General features: G+C 42.5%; 1 protein-coding gene across 1 annotated transcript in view; it reads right to left on the bottom strand.

Annotated features, from left to right (window-relative positions):
- PLXNC1 (plexin C1) overlaps window positions 1-19,942 on the bottom strand; it is a 145,654-nt gene that overhangs the window by 114,412 nt on the left and 11,300 nt on the right. Inside the window, exon 2 of the mRNA XM_054580215.1 lies at window positions 9,496-9,636. Within this exon, the coding sequence (XP_054436190.1) occupies window positions 9,496-9,636 (141 nt within the window). The remainder of the gene's footprint in view (window positions 1-9,495; window positions 9,637-19,942) is intronic.

Raw genomic sequence — 19,942 nt, 5'->3', positions numbered from 1 at the left:
CTACTGAGTATATTGATTCGGATGGAAGCTGAGGTGGCTAATTAAAAGAAATGGCCCTCTCTAACTGCCGGTGAGGCACAGAAAATATACTTATGAAACTCTTTCTGTCCTCCTGGCATCTGAAAATTCAGATGGCAATTGTAACTTACCCTATTGTTTTCTTACAGCATTTGCCCCCATTAAACCTCAAGGTTACACGTCCCGATTGCACAACTAGGAGGAATCAGATTAATAATGAAGAGCACTTGAGTGCTTCCAATAGGAAGCAGATGGGCCATAGTAAATGGGAACAAGTCTTATAGACTTTGAAAACTGAGGAGTTGTACAGTGTGCCAACCAAGTATAAGGAAATGTTAAACTAGATGTAAAATACAGAAAAGTGAGGCAGACAACAAAACTTGAATCATGATAGCTTATAGGTTAGAAATGATTCAGAGTGTTTGTCTTAATGAGGGCCTATTGACCCAACCGCCTTCCATTTACCTGCCTTTCCCTTTAGAGATAAATTTGGCCTTGACTTGCAAGGTTAGAGTCTTGCCCCATCCCCAATGGCCCATCATCCAGCAAGACAAATGATGATACTAAGACTTCTGGAAATGAGCCTTCCTAGCACCATGGGACCACATTATCCAACCAAGAGTTGTGTTATTAATGCATCCTTTAGACTGATTTATGGCCAAAAGAGGGGAGTGTGGACAAAAAGGGAGCCATATTCTAACACTGACAAGCTCAGGAGAGGCCAGCATGGTGGGGCCTACAAACTCAGAGACCTAGAGTAAGCACATAGGATGGTCTGAAATTAATGCTTCCTAACCAGAAGGGGTTCATGGTGGGTAGTCATGTCCTAAGCCTGTAGCTTCCTGGATAGAGGTCAATCTTTACCTTAAGTGAGCCTGTCCACTGTCTTTCTGGATCTAAGATTAACATACCTTTGATGACAGAATCATTTCCTTTTCCAGACCCCTCAGGGCACAGCCGCCGTACCAGCGCAGGAGCCCACAGAGCCCCTCGGTGCTACCTTGTTCTCCAAATACCATCTTTGTGTGCTGTAAATGCTCATTGTCGACTGTCTTGTACCCACCAATGTAAAAAAAAGTGTGTGTCTCTCTGTTTTACGTTTTATCCAACCCAGAGATTTCCCCACTTTGCTTCCTCCCACCCTCAATCTACCACCAGTGGATTTCATGTAACCACTCTGTATCTCCGCCTTTAATTCTAACGTATAAAATAAGCTGCAAAACTATCATTCTCCAGAGCATTTTCTCAATTTGTTGAGATTTTCCCTTCCTGGAAATTTTGCTGGTTTGGCTCAAATAAATTCATAAAAATTCTCTACAGATTTGGGTGTTTCTTACGTCAACAAATTCATATTCGTTATAAGCTCAGATTCAAAGAGTTGATCCAGTCCTGGAAAGTGTTTACATAGAGAAGAAACAGGAGCCAATTTAAAAAAGATTGATAGAAATATTCTCAAGTGAGGTTTAAGAGAAGAAAGGCTGCTTGCTGCCCAGATTTCTTTTGTCACGTTGAAAGCATCATTTGGCAGAACCACCTATGAGGTATTCTTGCCCAGAATACTAATTAAGTCTATAGTGCTAATTTTCACTTTGCATTAGAAGGAATAGAGGAACAAGGTAAATGATACCACAAGAAAGTACACGAGCAATGCCACAATGGAGACATTCACAAGCATCAGACTTTGTTTCCTCATTCAGTCAGTGGTGGTGAATAAAAGGAAGGACTTCTTCAGAAAGCCGGGGCCATGCACAGGAGGAGGCTGCTCCAGAATGTGGCTGAATGTGATTTGTGAACCTTGTTTGGATAGCAATTTGAAAAAGAACAGTTGTTAAAAGATATTTTTGAGCTAATCAGGAAAATTTAGTTATATGGACTCAATATTAGATAAAGCTAAATAATTACTAATTCTGTTGGTTAAAATAATAGCATTAGTTATTTAAGAAAATGATCATAGTTTTTTTAAGAGATAATGAAATGAGGGGGTGAAATGACATAGTATCTGAAATTTGCTTTAAGATAAAAAGTAAATTAAAACATAATTTATGGTACGCTGACTATAGTTAGTAATAATGTATTGTATATTTTCAAGTTGCTTAATGAGTGAATCTTAAAAGTTCTCATCATGAGAAAAATGTGTGACCACGTATGGTGACTGATATTAGCTAAAACTTACGGTGGTGATCAGGCCACAATATTTAGAAATATCAAATCATTATATAGTACATATGAAGCTAATATAATGTTGCATGTCAATTATACCTCAATAAAAAATTTACAAAACACCATCTCCTATGTGGAATCTAATGAGCAAAATAAACTGATGAATAAAATAGAGACGGAGGCCTGGTTGCAGGGAAGAGACTGACAGCTGTTGTGGGCAGGGGGAGGGAGACCTGGATGAAAGAAGGAGAGGGAATTAACCAAAGAGCTTACGTGCCTGACAGGCAGACACAGACAGCAGTGTGGTGATGGCCTGAGGGAAGGGCGTGGGGCTGGGTGGAGGTGGGCAAAGGGGAGAAAATGGGCGCATTTGTACAATAATAGTGTCAAAAATCTAAAGTTAAAAAAACACCTCTCCTTGTCCACTTTAAGTGAGTTAAGAGCGGCACTGTAGCTGTTACTGGGACTTACTTTAAGTCTTGGAGCATGGCTGATAGAGAGGGGCAGAAGCTAGAAAGATCTAGTTTGGGGCAACTCTGATTTATTTGCTTGATAAACTAGAGATGAGGCGCTAGTGTTCGCTCTAGAACTCTAAATTATGGCAGGGAAGTCTTTCTTGCATTTAAAAAAAAATTACCAACGTGTACATATGCCAGGGTTTATCAACCAGGTTCCTGAACAAACTATTTGAGTGGCCTGACTAAAGTTTATCTTGGTCACCATAGATGCTGGGGTTAAACTGTTATGTTTCACTGATGGTGGGAGTGAGACTTCTCGGGAAGGTAACATGGCATTATCTACCAAAATGATAAAGCACATACCCTTATGCCCAGCAGTTCCTTGTATATAGGTGAAATCATATATGCACACGGATATTCATTATGTGTTATACACAAAGGATTGAAACAACCTAATTGTCCAACCATAGGGAACACGTTAAGTAAACTATAGTACAAACAAATGAATTCTAGTTGGCCATAAAAATAATTAGAAAGTTCTTTATGTTATATTTAACATGTTATAATAAATATTTATATTTGCATACACATATACTTTATGTATATATGCATGTACTACATATACATATGTTCTATATATTTAATAAAAGGGAGAAAAACTGCCTTCCCTCTTTTGCTTGCAGACATATATAAAATATCTTTGGAAAGATGCCCAAGAAACCAATATCACAGAGGACAGAAACATGAGTTTCAACGTTTGTTCTTTTGGTTCTTTAACATTTTGAGCATTATCAATGTATTAGCTCAAAAAATAAATACACACAATTTAAATTTAAAAAAGTGTTTGAAGAAGAGTTGGCTGAATTATTTTTTTTTTGCTAGATTATACAGAGAACGGTCTCCAGAACTCTGAGGACAGAACAACAAGTTTTCATTTTCATCACAAGGAACCCAAACGTGCTACACAGAGGCACTAAGGTCTCTGCCTCTGTGGTCCTCATCTTTCTCAGATAACTACAGAAAAGGAAAGAGATGACTCTCTTCCTCCTTCAGGTTTCTATTAAAAGCACCTCCACCTCACCCGTCCCCATTCCCACAGACCAGCCCAGGGGCCCCAGTGGATGCTTCCAACCACAAAATTCATGTCAACATCAACACAGAAAAGGAAGCTCGTAAGACCGGAGCAAGGGAAATGTTCCTTCTTCAGCTCTGTTCAGTTGTACAGCCTTGGAAAGAACATGATCAGTCAAGTGCAGCAGGAAGTAATGGTGAGTCACAGAAACTCAAAATGGGTTGAATGTTCTGCATAAGAGAAACCTCATCCATCTCACACACACTCCTTGGGCGTGATGTGGAATTTTATCTGTTGTTTCCGGGGTATGACCTTACTACAGATCTAATTTGAAGTCATCCTGAGCCATGTATATTCTGACACACCCTTTCATCCTTCAAGTCCCAAATGTCACCTCCTCTGAGAAGAGAAGCTCCTCCCATACCCCACTTTCACTCTCCATCTATCCCTCTGTTTTCTTCATAGCTCTTACCACCGCCTGAAATGGCTCTATCATTGGCTAACCCATTTGCTCGTTTTCTGTCTTTCTCTTCCCACCACAAGAGCAGGGACATTGTCTGTTTTGTTCACTTTTGTACCCCCAGCACCCAGAACAGTGCCTGGCACAAAAAAGGTGCCAAATAAATATTTATTAAAGGAAAAAAATCTCTATTAGCATTCAAGATTTTATAAGGGTCTTCACCTTTTTCTAGCTGAAATCTGTCTGGAAAACGAATTTTCCCTGATGAAGAATTTCGGTTTGTGTCAACATATTGTTTCTGTTGACATCTTCCTAAAGCCTCATAGTAGGCTATTAACTAGTCTTGGGATTTTTGCTGCATACAAAAACAAACAAACAAACAAACAAAAAACAACAAACCCAAAAAGCCTACAGCCCTGAAATATACAGTGTATGGGACTTGCACACCATACAGTTAGCTAGCTGCATTACAAGTTTGTCACCACCATTGGGAAGGATAGCATGGTGAGGAAAATGAGGGGGGAGGAATTAAACAAAAGACTCTTTCTTGTTTGATGTAATATTACCATGAGATGGAAAAGTCACGGGTGTTCAAAAAACTCAAATATGCCAAATTTCTTTCCTTATGCCTCACTCTGGAGGGCTAACCAGCTGAAGGACAAAAAGCCAGTCTTCTCACTTTTGTGTTCCCATAAACACACACACACACACACACACACAGACAAGCAAGGTGATTTTCCAAAATATGGAATATGGTTGGGGCACAGACTGCTTCAGTTCAAATCACCTTGAGCACGTTACCTAACTTCTCTGATTCTGAGGTGTTCTCATTTATAAAGTTGGTATGGTAATAGGATTGACTCTTGAGGTTACATGAGTTAACCCATGCAGACACTGGTTCTAATCCCTGGCACATAGTAAGAGCTCAGAAATGTTAGCTATTGTTATTCCTTGCCCTCTGCCTTCTTATCTTTTATGCTCACAGGAAAGATTAACGGGCATGTGTAAAGTTTCAAATTTCAAATTTCATGCATATTCTGTTATTATTTTACCACCTGGACAAGCTCAAAATATCCAATTCTGCCCTTGAAATAAGGAGAACTTTTTATATGCATTAGCTCAAAGAAATCCAAGCCACATGATAGGCTGTACCACAAGCTGGATAAAGATTCAGCATGTGCTTATAAAACTGCATATGCTTATCGGTGTCCTGGCTACACAACACGTGATATAAACCCCCAAAAGCTGAGTTCAGTGTGACCATACTTTTTGAGCTGGTCTCAGTGGAGGTGCTGACAACTGAAAAATTACAGAATGCAATCCTGTTCATAAAGGAAGTAAAATGAGGAAATAACGGAGGTTGGGGGTGGGAGGTGACTGAACATAACCTGTCTTATAGCCATCAGAACTGCACGTTGAGATTAGATCCTCTCAAAGGAATCTTTCAGTTCTAAAGTCCTCTCATTTTTCTAAAATCTTATGAAGGGACTTAGGAACAAAGGCAGGAGAAAGAGGGCAGTAAAGGTATCAGCACATTGTCACGTCTTTTGTCTTTCCACTTATCATGAGTAAAATCTTACCTTTGGAAGTAGTGCTGGATTACTTGGAAAAAGTGCTTCTCTTTAAAAACACTTTAAAAGTGATTCACTACCTCGGCTTAGGCTCAAAATAATATTTCCATATAAAAGAATATGATACAGCTATTTAAAAATATTGTTTACAAGAGGTTTACCATAACATTTTAATATAAGTGTTTTCCCTCATTAACTGAAGGAAAAAAAAAAAAAGGATGCACAATTGGATAGTCTGACCTCAAATATGTAATAAAAACAAAAAACAAAACAATAAAAAAAAAACCCTTAAAACTGCTGACAGCAGCAGTTCTCTCGAATGTAGCAGAACTGGGTGTATTCTTTTTTTTCTTTTTCCTTTCCCCTCATCCCTTGCTTCACTTTGCAGCTTTTTCTAGGAACATATATCACTTAAAAATTTTTCTAAAAAATATGTGTATTGATTTTAGAGAATGAGGAAGGCAGAGAGAGAGAGAGACATCGATGTGAGAGAGAAACATTGATCGGTTACCTCCTGTATGCACCCTGAGTGAGGATTGAACCCACAACCTTTTGATATATGGGAGGATGCTCCAACCAACTGAGCCATACTGGCCAGGGTGAGCATATATCACTTTTACCGAAAGAAAAAAAAAAGTTCGTACATAAGATGATATTTAAAAGGCCCCAACTTATATGAAAACTCCGCCAGGTTTTCAGAGATTGAAGAAGCCAGAATTTTTTGTGTGGTGGTGTAAAACAGCAACTGGCCCCAACTGCTGTTTCCTGCCTCTCATCCAACCAGCCATATACCACAGCGCCTGGCATCTGTCAAATGCCACCAACTCTTGATCACTGGGAAGCATGCAGCTGATCTGTCTTGGGCTGGGTTTTGGTTTTCGCTGCTCATTAGTGCCTCCACTCTGGGGCATGAGGAGCCAAGCTTGAGTCTATCAATGCTTGGCTTTTCTAACAGCTCTGCTGACAAGTCTGGCAAGGGAGAAGCTTGAAGTTTTTGAATAAAGGGATTTGGGGATTATTTGTGTCTTCCAAATCATCTCTATACAGTCCTGAGTCTCTAGGACTCTGCGGGGTCCCAGGGGCTGCATCCAAGAATCTGCACACAAGCTACATGGGAGAGTCTTGAGAATTACTGGACTGTTCTAGGAAGCCTTGGAGGGCCCAAGTCAGCTCACATTATCCCTGGCAACTTCCTCATAAGGGAAGCTGCGGGGGTGGGGGCGGGGGGCAGTGGGAGCTTAATTCCCAGGAGGTTATCATGCCAGTGAGATATTCCCCCAGTCCAATGGTCTGTCTTTTCAGGTTTTGACTCTTCTTTGAGCCTCTAAGACCCTGAACCCACCCCAGGGCCCCCACTGACCCGAATATCAACATGCTTCCCAGTACCCCAGAGAGCCCTCAGGGAGCAGTTGCCCTTGCCGGACAGAGCAAAAAAAAGTCATGAAGAATTGTAGGGCAGTCTCCGAAGTTGCTCCAGGTTTGTATCCCTGCTCTTCCACTGTGTGACCTTGGGCAAATCACCCAGCTTCTCTGGGCTTCAGTTCCCTCATCTGTAAAATGGGAATAGTGTATCTACTTCACAGAGTTCTGGAGAGGGTTGAGTTAGCAAGAACATGCAGAGTGACTGGCACATAGGAAGCACTGTAATAAATGTTAGTAGTCACAAAGCAAACAGAAAATCAACCTGCCTTGTTACTCAAACAAGGCCACAGATGTGGCTTTTGAAGGGGTACCCCTTCCCGCCACTGAGGGAAGTGAGACTTCAGCCAGCCACTTCTTCCTCAGCAGCTTGAAGCTGCAGCTTGGCTCGACCCCTCTGGTGCCACAACATCTCTGAAAACTGGCCAGCCGCACGTGAACTGGTGGGGTGAAAGGACCGGAGGGGCGAACCAGGCCTTCCCCTGGGGAGCTATTTATAGCTAAGTGTTTCTTCACCTTCAATTTTCCATGCAACGGTTTGGTTGGCTCAGCGACAGGGAAACAGGGTTCTTGTCAAAACAGTCATCAAAAATACCCCAAATATGAAGAGATAATTGGTGAGGAGGCCCAGTTTGGATTGATGAGAACTTCTTCTGCCAGGTTAATGGGTCCAATCAGCCTGACCGAGTTGGTGTAGCTACAGATGTCACTGCATGGCACCCAGCAACTTGTGCAGAATGACTGATGGGTGTTTACCTTTCCTGGGGGAAATCAAGCTAACACAACAGGAAAGACAATCAATGTATATTTTAAAAGAATGTGTATACAAACAAACTCCCTCCCATATGTTACTGGGTTTCCTCCAAAGAAAACAGATAAAATCAAATGCCTACCAGGCACTCGGCACTGTGTTAGGCTGAGAGAATTCATGGTCCCCTTCTCAAGATACTTAAAATCAAGTTGGGAAGGCCAGAAAAACACAAGAGAAAAGGTTAGGCATCGAAACAAGTCATTTGTAATGAGCCAAAGGGAAAAAAGAAAAGAAAGAAATGATACAGATAATGAGTTTTTCAAGAGATGAGGGGAAAACATGGTCACTACAGGCTGAGGAGTCATCTGAGATGAGGTGGAGTTTAAGTTAAGCCAAAGCACAGAGACACGGCATTCGGTAAAGCAGAGAAGGAAAGAGAAAGCATCCAGGAAGGGGATACAGTGCAAGCCAAGGTGTGGGAACAGGACTACACAGTGCGCACTTGGAGTAGACCAAGCAAAGCTTTGGCTAGAGTTGGGATAAGTGCACAGAAGACAGAGTTGGAGACCTTCAGAAGAGGAAGGGGTTTTCCAGGTTGTCTAGCACAATCTTATTGTACAGCTGAGGAAATGGGGTCTCAGAGAATTTAGGCAATTTACCTAAAATCACACAGCTAGTTATCAGTGGGAGATCAGCTGGGAAAACAAATCTGTTGATGTTCAATTTAAAATCTGAGCTGATAGTAAATTGACTGGCTACAGACAGGCACAGGAATATCACCTTAGAGTGACAGAAATAGCGCAGTTCCCAACCACGCATGTTGTGGGAGGCCACATGAGGTGTTCAATAAATGCTTGCTGACAGCATTAAGAAGGTAATTGCTATATAATCTCAGGCAAGTTATTAAGCATTTCTGATTTCATTTTCTCCTCCGTCCCATGGCCACTCCCTTAAGTGAATAAAATATCTCAACTTGACCAGTGGTGCATCGGATCAGTGGGAAAATATATTTCTCAGAGATAAAAGTCAAGAGGAGTCTCAAAGGATTTCAGGTCTCTAATCTCTCTGTGATGTGTGTGAGTACAAAGGGCAAAAGACAAACCCCCTCTGTGGGTGGCAAGTGGGCTGAAGTCAAGAAGCACCAGTTTTGTTTTGTTTTGCTTTTATCTGTTTAAGCCCTATAATCTCTCATTTCTTTGAAGTTGTCAAAAATCAGGTGCTTTGCACATTTTCCTTATAAAGAAGACAGAATTGAAAGGTTAAATGTCTCAAGGAGGTGAGTCAGGGATGGGGTAGTGGCCAGACCCCCTTTACCTCGCCCAGGCCCGCATGAGTAAGGAAAGGGAACTATCTTTGCACGAACCAGGAAAGAATGAGGCTGGTGCTTTTTGCATAGCTAGGGAGATTATTAAGTACAGATTTCTAGAAATTTCTTTCAAACTATGTCTGCGGACGGGGGGCACGGAGGAGTTCATAAAGCAGTCGGTATGGTGTTGTGCATAACCCAGAAGCAATAAAAAATAATTAAAAAGCACAAAATTGGATCACTATTAAAACAGACATTAAAGGAGGCACAAAAAACCAACCTTAAGTAACTGGCCATCTCCAGTCCCCAGGAACAGAACAGCTCGGTTCAGTACCACGGTGCCATAAACAGCTGTCAGGTCAGAATGGATCAAGGTAGACGATGCGATTGGTTGGACTTTTTCAAGTTGCTGGTCTTCTTTCTGAAGAGGCACACAAATGCACAAATAAAAACAGATAATTTTTAACAGCGGTAATTCTCATGATGATTAAATGTCACTTGTGCCCATCTGGGAAGGCTCCTACTAGAGCCCCAAATATATTTTCTTAGACAAGATCCCCAGGAACAACGTTTTATCCTTTTTATCTGCAAAATCACCATGCTAGCCCAGCCCATGGAAAGCCATTTGTTTACTACATATTAACATATATTGATTGCCAGCAGTGAGCTAGCCATCCATTTAACACTCCCCCAGCCGATATAGGAAACTGAGTTCCACTTTATTGCCAAGAGAGCCCACTGCTGAATTGGGAGGGAGACAGTCTTACACTTGGCTGTTTGCAGGATTCTGCTGCAATTTGTTTTAGCTAGGGATTGGCTTCTGCGAGGTTAAACAAGCTATTTCCCAAGATGTGAGACAACCATCCCATTGGGTATGATGGCAGAAAGGGCGATTCCAGATTTACAAGAAGGATCCAATGTGAAGCCCAAAGCCAGGGTAATTAATTCAGAGGGTTAAGAGGGAAAGATATGGTCATGGGTAGCAGGAAAGACAGAGCCACAGAACTAAAGAGGAACAGAGCATAAGGGCTGGACCTGGTGCTGATGCTCTTGAAGAGGAAATGAAAAGCATAACCCCCACCCCAAAGGCATTTAAATAGTCTGAGGCTTTGCACACATATAATCACATGCTTGCTCCTGATCATTAAATAAAGCCCCTCTTTAAACCCAGAGCACACAGAGTGTTGACCAAAATGTCTTTTTCTTTCTTGTTTAAAGGCATGAAGTATCTTATGCTGCTTCCTGCCTTCACCCGCAGAGAACTGTGTTTGTTACACAAATCTCTGGAAGATACGGAGCTAGAAAGAGGCCTTGTCATCTGTAGCCACTGAACACAGTGTGATAGCACACTTTATCTGCCAGAGCTCAGTTCCCAACTGTACTGAGGTTTTCAAAGGCACGTTTAAATTTTAGCCAATGAGAGCGCTGGCAAACTTCAGTTAGTGTCACCGCAACTCTCCAAATCGCCCCATTTTGGGAGGGAGGTGGGGAGCAGGGGGGAGGCTAAGACTTATTAACTTCATTATATTATTGCCAACAGTGTTTATGTCTTTCAACTCATGTCATATTAAATAGTCATTATTTTTAAACCCACCAAGTTTCCTTAACATCTACACTGAATGGATCTATGAACTAAATTGGTTTCTGAAGTCTTTAAAAGTGCCATCTATATTTCTTTGTGGAAGTTGCACTGCAAGGAAGAGATAAGCTGGCAAGGATTTCTTCCAATGCCACGACCACTTTTCAAGAAAAAGATCTCATAACCTAGGGAGAAAGTGACTTATTTGCATACAATATCCTATAGTAAACTCAGTTTAAGGAGATGTTCTGTAAGCCCATTAGAGGTTTTTCTTTTCCTGTTAAAAGATACTTTTCACGCAGTTGAAGAAGGTGAGGTCCTGTTCAGTTACAATTGAAGTTAAGAAAAAAAAATGAATGAGGACAAGAGATCACCATTTAGATGCCTTGTGACCATGAGCAGAAAAAGAAAAATCAGATGAACTTTAGATACACACACACACACACACACACACACACACACCTTACTTTAAAATAAAACCAGAATTGTTCAAACTTAACATCCGCCACCTATATCTATTTCTTTTCTTAAATATTTGAGCAGCAGAGAGAGGCTAACTGAGAGAACTAGGCGTCACCTCCCCCTGGGCACCTGGTACATTCTAATACCACTCCTTTGGGTAGGAAACTCCATTCTCCTTCATCTCTTGACACAGAATGAGGAATGGCTGTGGACTGTGGATTATCTACCAAATGGGACAGTGTGCTCCCATGTCTGGTATACAGGAGGTGCTTAATAACTATAGCTGTTCTGATTAGCCAAGAACCATGTCATCACGGGGGGCCTTTGCTGAAGTGGGGTGAGACATTCTGTCTGTGAAAGATTGACACCAAAAAAAGAGGCCACTCAAGGCTGAAAGGGGACAAGACAAAAATTCCTTCCAAATTTTCATCTCAGCCTTTCTAGTGTCCTTCCCTGACTTCTGACTGTTCCTCAATAGTTGCAGTTTTCAAGATCAAGTGCTAAGTCAATAGCATAGTACAGCCATTAAATCAATGGCTGGAGAGCTGGTGGCACAGAACAAAATGCCTGGGACTAGGGGTCAGAGAGATTAGGTTTGCACTGGAGCTTGATTCTCCCCCACTGGGGGATAAGGGCAATTTATTTAACCCTGTTGGAGTCAGGCTTTCTCAGTTGAGAATAAGGCTAATCAAGCCTGATTAGTAAGGTGGTAATGAAGAAGAGACAATAATCACAGTAGTAATAATGACATGCTGGTAAGTTTTAGCTGGTATTATTATTAACAGTAACATTGCGTACATACTTACTGTGTGCTACCTGGAGACTTTTACCATCTCACCTAATAGGAGCAGCGTAGGGTAATGAGCCAGACCTCCTGGGTTTGAATCCTGGCTCTATCACTTTCTAGCTAAGGAATTTGGGGCACATTACTTAACTTCTCTGTGCTTCAGTTTCCTCCTCTATGCAGTAGAAGTGACGGTAACAGCATTCATACCATTTACTTGCTATGCGTACTGGGTGAGTTCGTACACAAGCCTCAGGAAAGCTCAGAACAGCGTCTGGCCCACAGTAACACAGAATCCATGTTTGCTATCATTACCTCATTTAAAAACACAAAGACTGCCTGCCACAGCCATGGCAGTATTCCCACCTTCTTCTTTGCCATAAGAACCATAATTTTGTTCAGGCCGCAATAAGTCGAAGCCTGGGCAAACCATGATTGGGCCAAGCCAAGTGGTAATCCCACTCCCCATTGCCAGATACTTGCTTTCCTACTCCTTGGTGCTAGGGGTGGCAATGGGGCCCAGGTCTGGCCAGTGAGTTACAAGATGTCCGCTGAGGGGCTTTCTGGTAATAAGTTTCCTCCTTATTAAAAGGAAGTTCTTAAGGTGAGCCCGTTGGCCCTCTTCCCTCACCTCCTCCCTTTGAAAACAGTTGTGTGGTGGCCACATGGGCAGTGGTGGCAGCCACTTTGTTTCCATGACAGTCAAGATGGAAGATAAAAACCAACACGCTAAGATTGGTGCAAGGAAATGATAAAAGGCCGTAGGTTCTTGAGGACGTGACTGAGCACAGACTTCCAACCTTTAAACCTTTCACTAAGTTAACAATCGCTGTCAGAGTTTAAGTTGCTCTTGATGAGGTTTTCTGTTACCTGCAACCAAAACAAGTCACAGTGTAAGAAATGAGTCACGGTTTGTTGGACCTGGCACTACGCTCTAGCTCCTCCTCAGCTGTGAGGGACCAGGAGCCGGGTAAGTGCCTGTTCCTCTCACCCTTGAGGACGCCAGCCAGAGTCAGGATTGCGTAGCCAATTACAGTAGTGAGCCTGGAAGAAAATGGGAAAGAGCGGGCTTGGACCTCACAGTACACCCTAAGGGCGGCTGTGGCTGAATGGAAATGGATTCTTTTGTGCTGGAAACACACAGAAATGGACAGGTCCCCATGAATGGAAAAAGGAGGCCTCTGAATGGCTCTGTTATGCTCATTTCAGCAAATGAAAACAAAAGATAGACAGGCCCCAGAGAAGCCTCCTAACAAAAGTGCAGTAAATACCTAGGGAGCCAAGCAGGAAAAAGAAGGAAAAATAGTATAGTTGGTCCCCTGTGTCCAGAGATTATTCTTACTATTTTTTTTTTGTTCTTGTTGCCTATTTTATATCTTGCCCTTCTCTCCCCTTAGAGCATAACTGCTAATGTTGCTCTCAGCCTATTCTGTCTAGTTTATTACGTGTAATTTATTTCTGGATCCCAGCCTCTGCTTGTTCGTCTGTGTGTAACAAGGTTAATGCCTTGTAATGATGCTTTTGCTAGTTCTGCCTTTCATGACAAAATCCAATCTTGATTTAACTCTACACCTTGTCTCCCCTTTGGGCTTTCTTGGCTCCCTCAGAGTTGTCACCCTGCTTCTCCTGCCTGCCATGTCATACCAGAGCGACACACCTACACCTCAGCCTGCTCTGGAAGAGAAACTTTTTTCAGTGTGCAGAGAAAGCTACCTTGTCCCTAAAGATGCTTGGGCTGAAAAAGATAGAGCCTTAGGCCTGATGTACCAAAGTGGAATTGAGGCCGCTGAGAAGGGGTGAGTGCTGTATGTGTGGGGGTGGCGGGCATGGGCGCATGCGTGTGTGAGGGTGTGTGAGTATACAGACGGTGGTGAACCCATCATGAGGGAAACAGCTTGAACTCCTTCATGCCATCTCTCTCTGACAATAGCCACCTTCAGTGTGCACTGCACAACTCCAGGCAGCTCCAGTCCTGTATTCTAGGGTGTGAATGGCGCCCTCTAGAGTTGAGCAACCCCATGACCCAGCCCCTACCATGTAAAAGCTGGCCTGACCCATCCAGGCTCATCCCGGGTGTTCACAGCCATGCTGCAGCTGTTGTGGGACCAGATGGAGGAAATGTGCCCCAAAATGAAGACTCCAGGACTGGGAACCCAGCAGGATGCTCAAAGGGCTCTCTTATTTTGCTTTTTCCTTATGGAGCCAGGGCAAATACTGAGTGCCTATGAAATTCTTACACACGGATAAAATACCTGTTGGGCAGCTAATTTTGTATTCTGCTACTGTTTGGCACGCATACACTTATTTTGAAACAGCTTCTTTATCACTTCCTAAATTACTAACCGAGAAGCTCACTTGCAGGTAGGAAGCCTGGCTAGAAGCCCTATGTCCAAGTTCTGGCCCCTGCTCTGTACCCCTATAAGCTGCTTCCTTTCGGCAAGTTAGGTCCCTGCAACTCGATGATGAAATCTGTAAAATGAACACAATAATACACATGCCCTGTCTATCAGCATTATTGGGAGGCCCAGACGAAATCACATGTGAAAATAATTACAAAAGAATCTTTATTAAGCTAGACAGAGAGATAGAGAACAATTATTCACCCAAGTTAGACATTAGGGTCCTATTACTTTTTTCTTATTCTTCTAGCATGTACGACATTGATTGCGTTCTAAGTTGGTGGCATCTCTCTGATCATCTGAAAGAAGAGTTTACTTTGGGGACTCAAATGATGAGAAGGAAAAGTTTAAAGTGTGCAAAAAGAATGGAGAAGTAAGTCTCAGGACACAGCAGGCATCTCTGTACCAGGCCAGCGTCTGGCAGCAGGAAGTGCAGCCACAGGGAACCTGCAAAGTGGAAAGCTTGTAATTCACACCCTCTCACTTGCTCTTCCAGCTTCTCTCCTCCTTCCAATGCCCCCAATGCTCCCAGTGTCCTCGAGCTGCCGGGACTTACCTACCACCAACCCCTCCTCCCAAGATTTATCCTTCCTTTTTCCTGCTTCATGTACCATCTCCTATCTAAATCTCCATCCCCTCCCTATACCTTATTTCAATCAACTGTTTATGAAAACATACCTGACTCAAATAACTTTTTCAAAAAGATATGAATGGCTGATAATGTGTAAAATGCATTTTCCTAGATTCTTAGAGTTGAAAGAGACTCAGTGACACCAATGTTTTTTTGGGAAGAGGCTACCGGCGTTCTAGATGGAATATTTCTTTGCTATGGGGGCTGTCCTGTGGGATGAAGGACTTTCAGCATCCCTGATCCCTGTCTACAAAATACTAGGAGTGCCCCCCATCATGTTGACTACTGAAAAAGCACTGTCTCCTATATTCAAAAGACCCTCTAAATAAACAGCATCATTTCCTTTGAGAATGAATGGTGTCTATCACAAGCTTTCAGAGTTGCTGGAAATGATGATCCAGAAAATTCTTTCCTCAACTCTGTTCCTCCCTGGTCTTTCTAACATGGTAAACAGCACCATCAATCACTGCCAGCTCCTCTCTGTCCCTCACTCCGCACATCCAATACAGGAAACATCTCAGCTCAAGGTCCCAATGGTCTCCAGTGTATCAGCATGGTCTCCACCCAATCCCAGACTCCATCATCTCACTCCCAATCTACTCCAAGAGTCCCCTGGACTCTTTCAACCTAAAATCTATTGTCTATCCAGTAGCCAGAATAATCCTTTAAAATATAAAGCCTATCATGCTACTACTTTGCCTAAAATTCTTCAATGGCTTCCTATCACACTTAGAATTAAATCCAAATGCCTCTCCACCCCCTTGTCTTACCTGAGCTGTCCCTGTCTTCTTCTTCAAACTTAATCCTTGTTGCTCTCCTTCTCTCTGCTTAAAGTCCCACAGTGGTTTTCTTTCAGACTCTTCAACATGTTACCATCTTCCTGCCTCGGAGCCTTTGCACATGCTGCTTCCTTTAGGTCTCCTCTCCCTCTCTTTACTCTGTTGGAGGCCTTTTCAATCTTTCAGGCTTCAAGTTCAATGTCACATCTTCAGGGATGCGTGATATGATCTTCCCGTCCCCACCTCAGCTGTGATTCCGAATCACACCACTCCACCTGTTTCCTTCAACATACTTACTATAATTATTGTTTCTAGATTCTTATTTATTATCTATTTCTCAATAAACTCTAAGCTCCATAGTAGTTTATCTTAATCTACATTTTAAATGCAGTACACACCTCAGCATCTGGCATGTAGTAGCTTGTCAATAAACATTTAATGAATGAATGAATGCATGCAAGAATCAATGCTTGAATGGTTTCAGTCAATATCACATCAGGCAATGCTGGCACATTGCTGAGTAGGTCTAAACATACAGAGTTCTTCAACAGAGTCCAGATTTGTCCCTTGTGAATTCTGTGGCATAATTCTACCTTGGGGAGCAATACTAAACTACCCCACGCCTCCTACTACCATGCATCTTGGTCCTCTCTGAATTTCACACCCACAGTTCATTGACAGCTTGTAAGAGGCAGCTTCTGGGGCTTTTGCCATCTCAGCCATTGAGGGTCTACAATTCAGTGTACTTAAAAAGTGGTCCTGAGAAGTAAACAAAGTACTTTAGGTGTTCTCTGACCAAGGTGATCTCTCCCATGATCAGAGTAGCATAAACTATGAACATGCTTCGCATTGAGTTAACTCTTTGAAATAAAAATAGCATAGGACTTCCAGCCAAGATGGAGGCATAGATAGATATACTTTGCCTCCTCACACAACCAAAAGAAGGACAACAAATTTAAAAACAAAAAGTAACCAGAACTGCCAGAAATTGAACTATATGGAAGTCCAACAACCAAGGAGTTAAAGAAACATTCATCCAGACTGGTAGGAGGGGCGGAGACAGGCAGCCAGGGTGGAGAGGACGTGTGGCAAGGCAGAAGCTGGCAGACCAGGCAGTGCCACATTTACACACAGATAAATTGAGAGAAACAACTGGGGAACAACAGACTGCTCAACCCAGGGGTCTAGTGCGAGAAAAGAAAACCTCAAAACCACGGGCTGTAAAAATCTGTGGGGGTTGCAGATGAGGGAGAGATTTCCAGCTTCACAGGAGAGTTCTTATGAGAGACCCACAGAGTCCCAGGACATACACAAACCCACCCACCTGGGAATCAGCACCAGAAGGGCCCAATTTGCTTGGGGGGAGTGGGGGAAGTGACTGAAAGCTGGCTAGAACTGAGCAAGTGGCCCAGTTCCTGCTCTGGCCCCTCCCCCACATACAGTGCCACAATGCAGCAACATTAGTTGTCCCCCAACCGGTGAATACCTAAGGCTCCACCCCTTCCAACATTACAGGTGTACTGAGACAAAGAAATATGGCCCAAATGAAAGGACCGATCAAAACTCCAAAAAAATAGAACTAAGCGATCAAGGATAGCCAACCTATCAGATGCACAGTTCAGAACACTTGTAATTAGGATTCTCACAAAAATGGTTGAGTATGGTCACAAAATAGAGGAAAAAGCGAAGGCTATGCAAAGTAAAATAAAGAAAAATATACAGGGAACAAACAGTAAAGGGAAGGAAACCGGGACTCAAATCAACAATTTGGAGCAGAAGGAAAAGATAAACATTCAACCAGAACCGAATGAAGAAAGAAGAATTCAAAAAAATTAGGAGAGGCTTAGGAAACTCTGGGACAACTTTGAACGTTCCAACATCCAAATCACAGGGTGCCAAAAGGAGAAGAAGAAGAGCAAGAAACTGACAACTTATTTGTAAAAATAATGAAGGAGAACTTCCCCAGTCGGTCCAAGGAAATAGACTTTCAGAAAGTCCAGGAAGCTCAGAGAGTCCCAAAGAAGTTAGATCAAGGGAAGCACACACCAAGGCACATCATAATTAAGTTACCCAAAATTAAAGATAAGGAGAGAATCTTAAAAGCAGCAAGAGAAAAAGAGACAATTACCTTCAAAGGAGTTCCCATAAGACACTCAGCTGATTTCTCAAAAGAAACCTTTCAGGAAAGAAGAGACTGGAAAGAAGCATTTGATCATGAGAGACAAGGACCTAGATCCAAGATTACTCTATCCATCAAAGTTATCATTTAGAATGGAAGGGCAGATAAAGTGCTTCCCAGAGAAGGTCAAGTTAAAGGAGTTCATCATCACCAAACTCTTATTATATGAAATGTTAAAGGGACTTATCTAAGAAAAAGAAGATCAAAAACTATGAACAGTAAAATGACAACTCACAACTATCAACAACTGAACCTAAAAACAAAAACAAAAACAAACTAAGCAAACAACTAGAACAGGAACAGAATCACAGAACTGGAGATCACATGGGGGGTTGTCAGGGGGGTGTGGGGGAAGAGAATGGAGGAAAAGGTACAGGGAATAAGCAGCATAAATAGTAGGTACAAAATAGACAGGGGGAGGTTAAGAGTAGTATAGGAAATGGAGAAGCCAAAGAACTTATATGTACAACCCATGGGTTGTACATATGAACTAAGGGGCGGGAGGGGAGAATGCTGGTGGAAGAGGGGACACAGGGTGGAGGGGAATAAAGGGGAGATAAAAAGTGGGACAACTGTAATAGTACAATCAATAAAGTATATATAAATAAAATAAAAAGAGCATAATAGTAGCATGGAAGAATAAAACGAACAAGAGACTTGGAGTAAAAAGTGACATGGGTTCAGTTTCAAGCTCTATCCCTTATGAGCGATTAGTCAGGGCAGTCATTTAACTTTTCTGAAGTTTCTGCATCTGCCCATCCACCCATCACCTAAGGAGCACTTGCTCTTGGCCAAGTCTTGATCTGTAAAATACAGGTGGGAATAAACCTCATATTGTCAAAATAACCCAATCAAATATGTTTTGAAACAACATGCAACACTTTACATTTCATGCCATCAATTCAAACATGCAGTCACTGAAATGAATGGCTGAGGGAGCCTCTACTGACATCCACGGCTCAGCAACAGAAATCAGAGAATCCATGAAGTTGGACAAGGATAAAATATTTTAGCACTTCCTTTCATTGTGAATGCAGGCCACAGTAGTATAAACTGCATCTGTGACTCTACCACCAGAAGAAATGAGGTATTTTCATATCATTTTATAGTTGTTTCAGCTACCTCAAAACATTGTTTACACTGTCCCTACTTTGAAATTATGGTAGTAGTTACTGCTCCCAGATCTCGCTGTATAATGTATTACAATATATTACTAAATCTCAAATGGAAAAAAATATTTTGACATATCCGTATATCAATATAATTGGTTCATTTTACAATTATCTGTTTTTATTTCATGCACTTAAAGCCATTCTGAGAAGGGATCTACAGTCTTCCCAGGGTTCTGTGTGGCAAGGAGCTCCTAGTTTAGAGGCCATGGAGACCTGCTACACACAGGAGGCTGACACTAAAACTACTGGCTCCCCGGGCGACCTACCCCATCCCGCTGCCTCAGAGAAGCCAGGGTCAGCACGCAGAACCTAACCGTAAAAATCAGTCACTGATGGAGAACTAGGCCTCGGGAAAATGTCAACGAGCAATGATTTAGGGGACAACTGGTATGTTAGAGAATATGCTTCTCAGCAGACTCTTCCTAGACCAGGTTGGGGGCATGGGGCAATGACCCGGCATCCAGCCTCAACAGTGAGGGAGTCACAGGGAGATTCCCTTCCCGCTAGGCTACCTGGCCTCGTTCTGGCCATAAACACAGCTCCAGTGTCATGGAAGCTCTTGTCTCACTGAACTATGATCACTCCCTTCTCCACCAGGTAAAGAGCAGCTTCTTCCTTGTTTGACTAACACTTACTGAGGTCCCTACTATGTGTTACAGAGCCTTACGGGTACCTGGGGAAAAAAAGATGAGACAGATCTGGCCACTCCCCTCAGGCACACCCACCCCAAACAGTGCTGTGC

The sequence above is a fragment of the Pteronotus mesoamericanus genome, unplaced genomic scaffold (genome assembly GCF_021234165.1).
Source record: "Pteronotus mesoamericanus isolate MK-2021 breed Mesoamerican mustached bat unplaced genomic scaffold, CSHL_Meso_final contig_56, whole genome shotgun sequence".
Lineage (NCBI taxonomy): Eukaryota > Metazoa > Chordata > Mammalia > Chiroptera > Mormoopidae > Pteronotus > Pteronotus mesoamericanus.
This window is presented reverse-complemented; position numbering and strand designations above follow the sequence as displayed.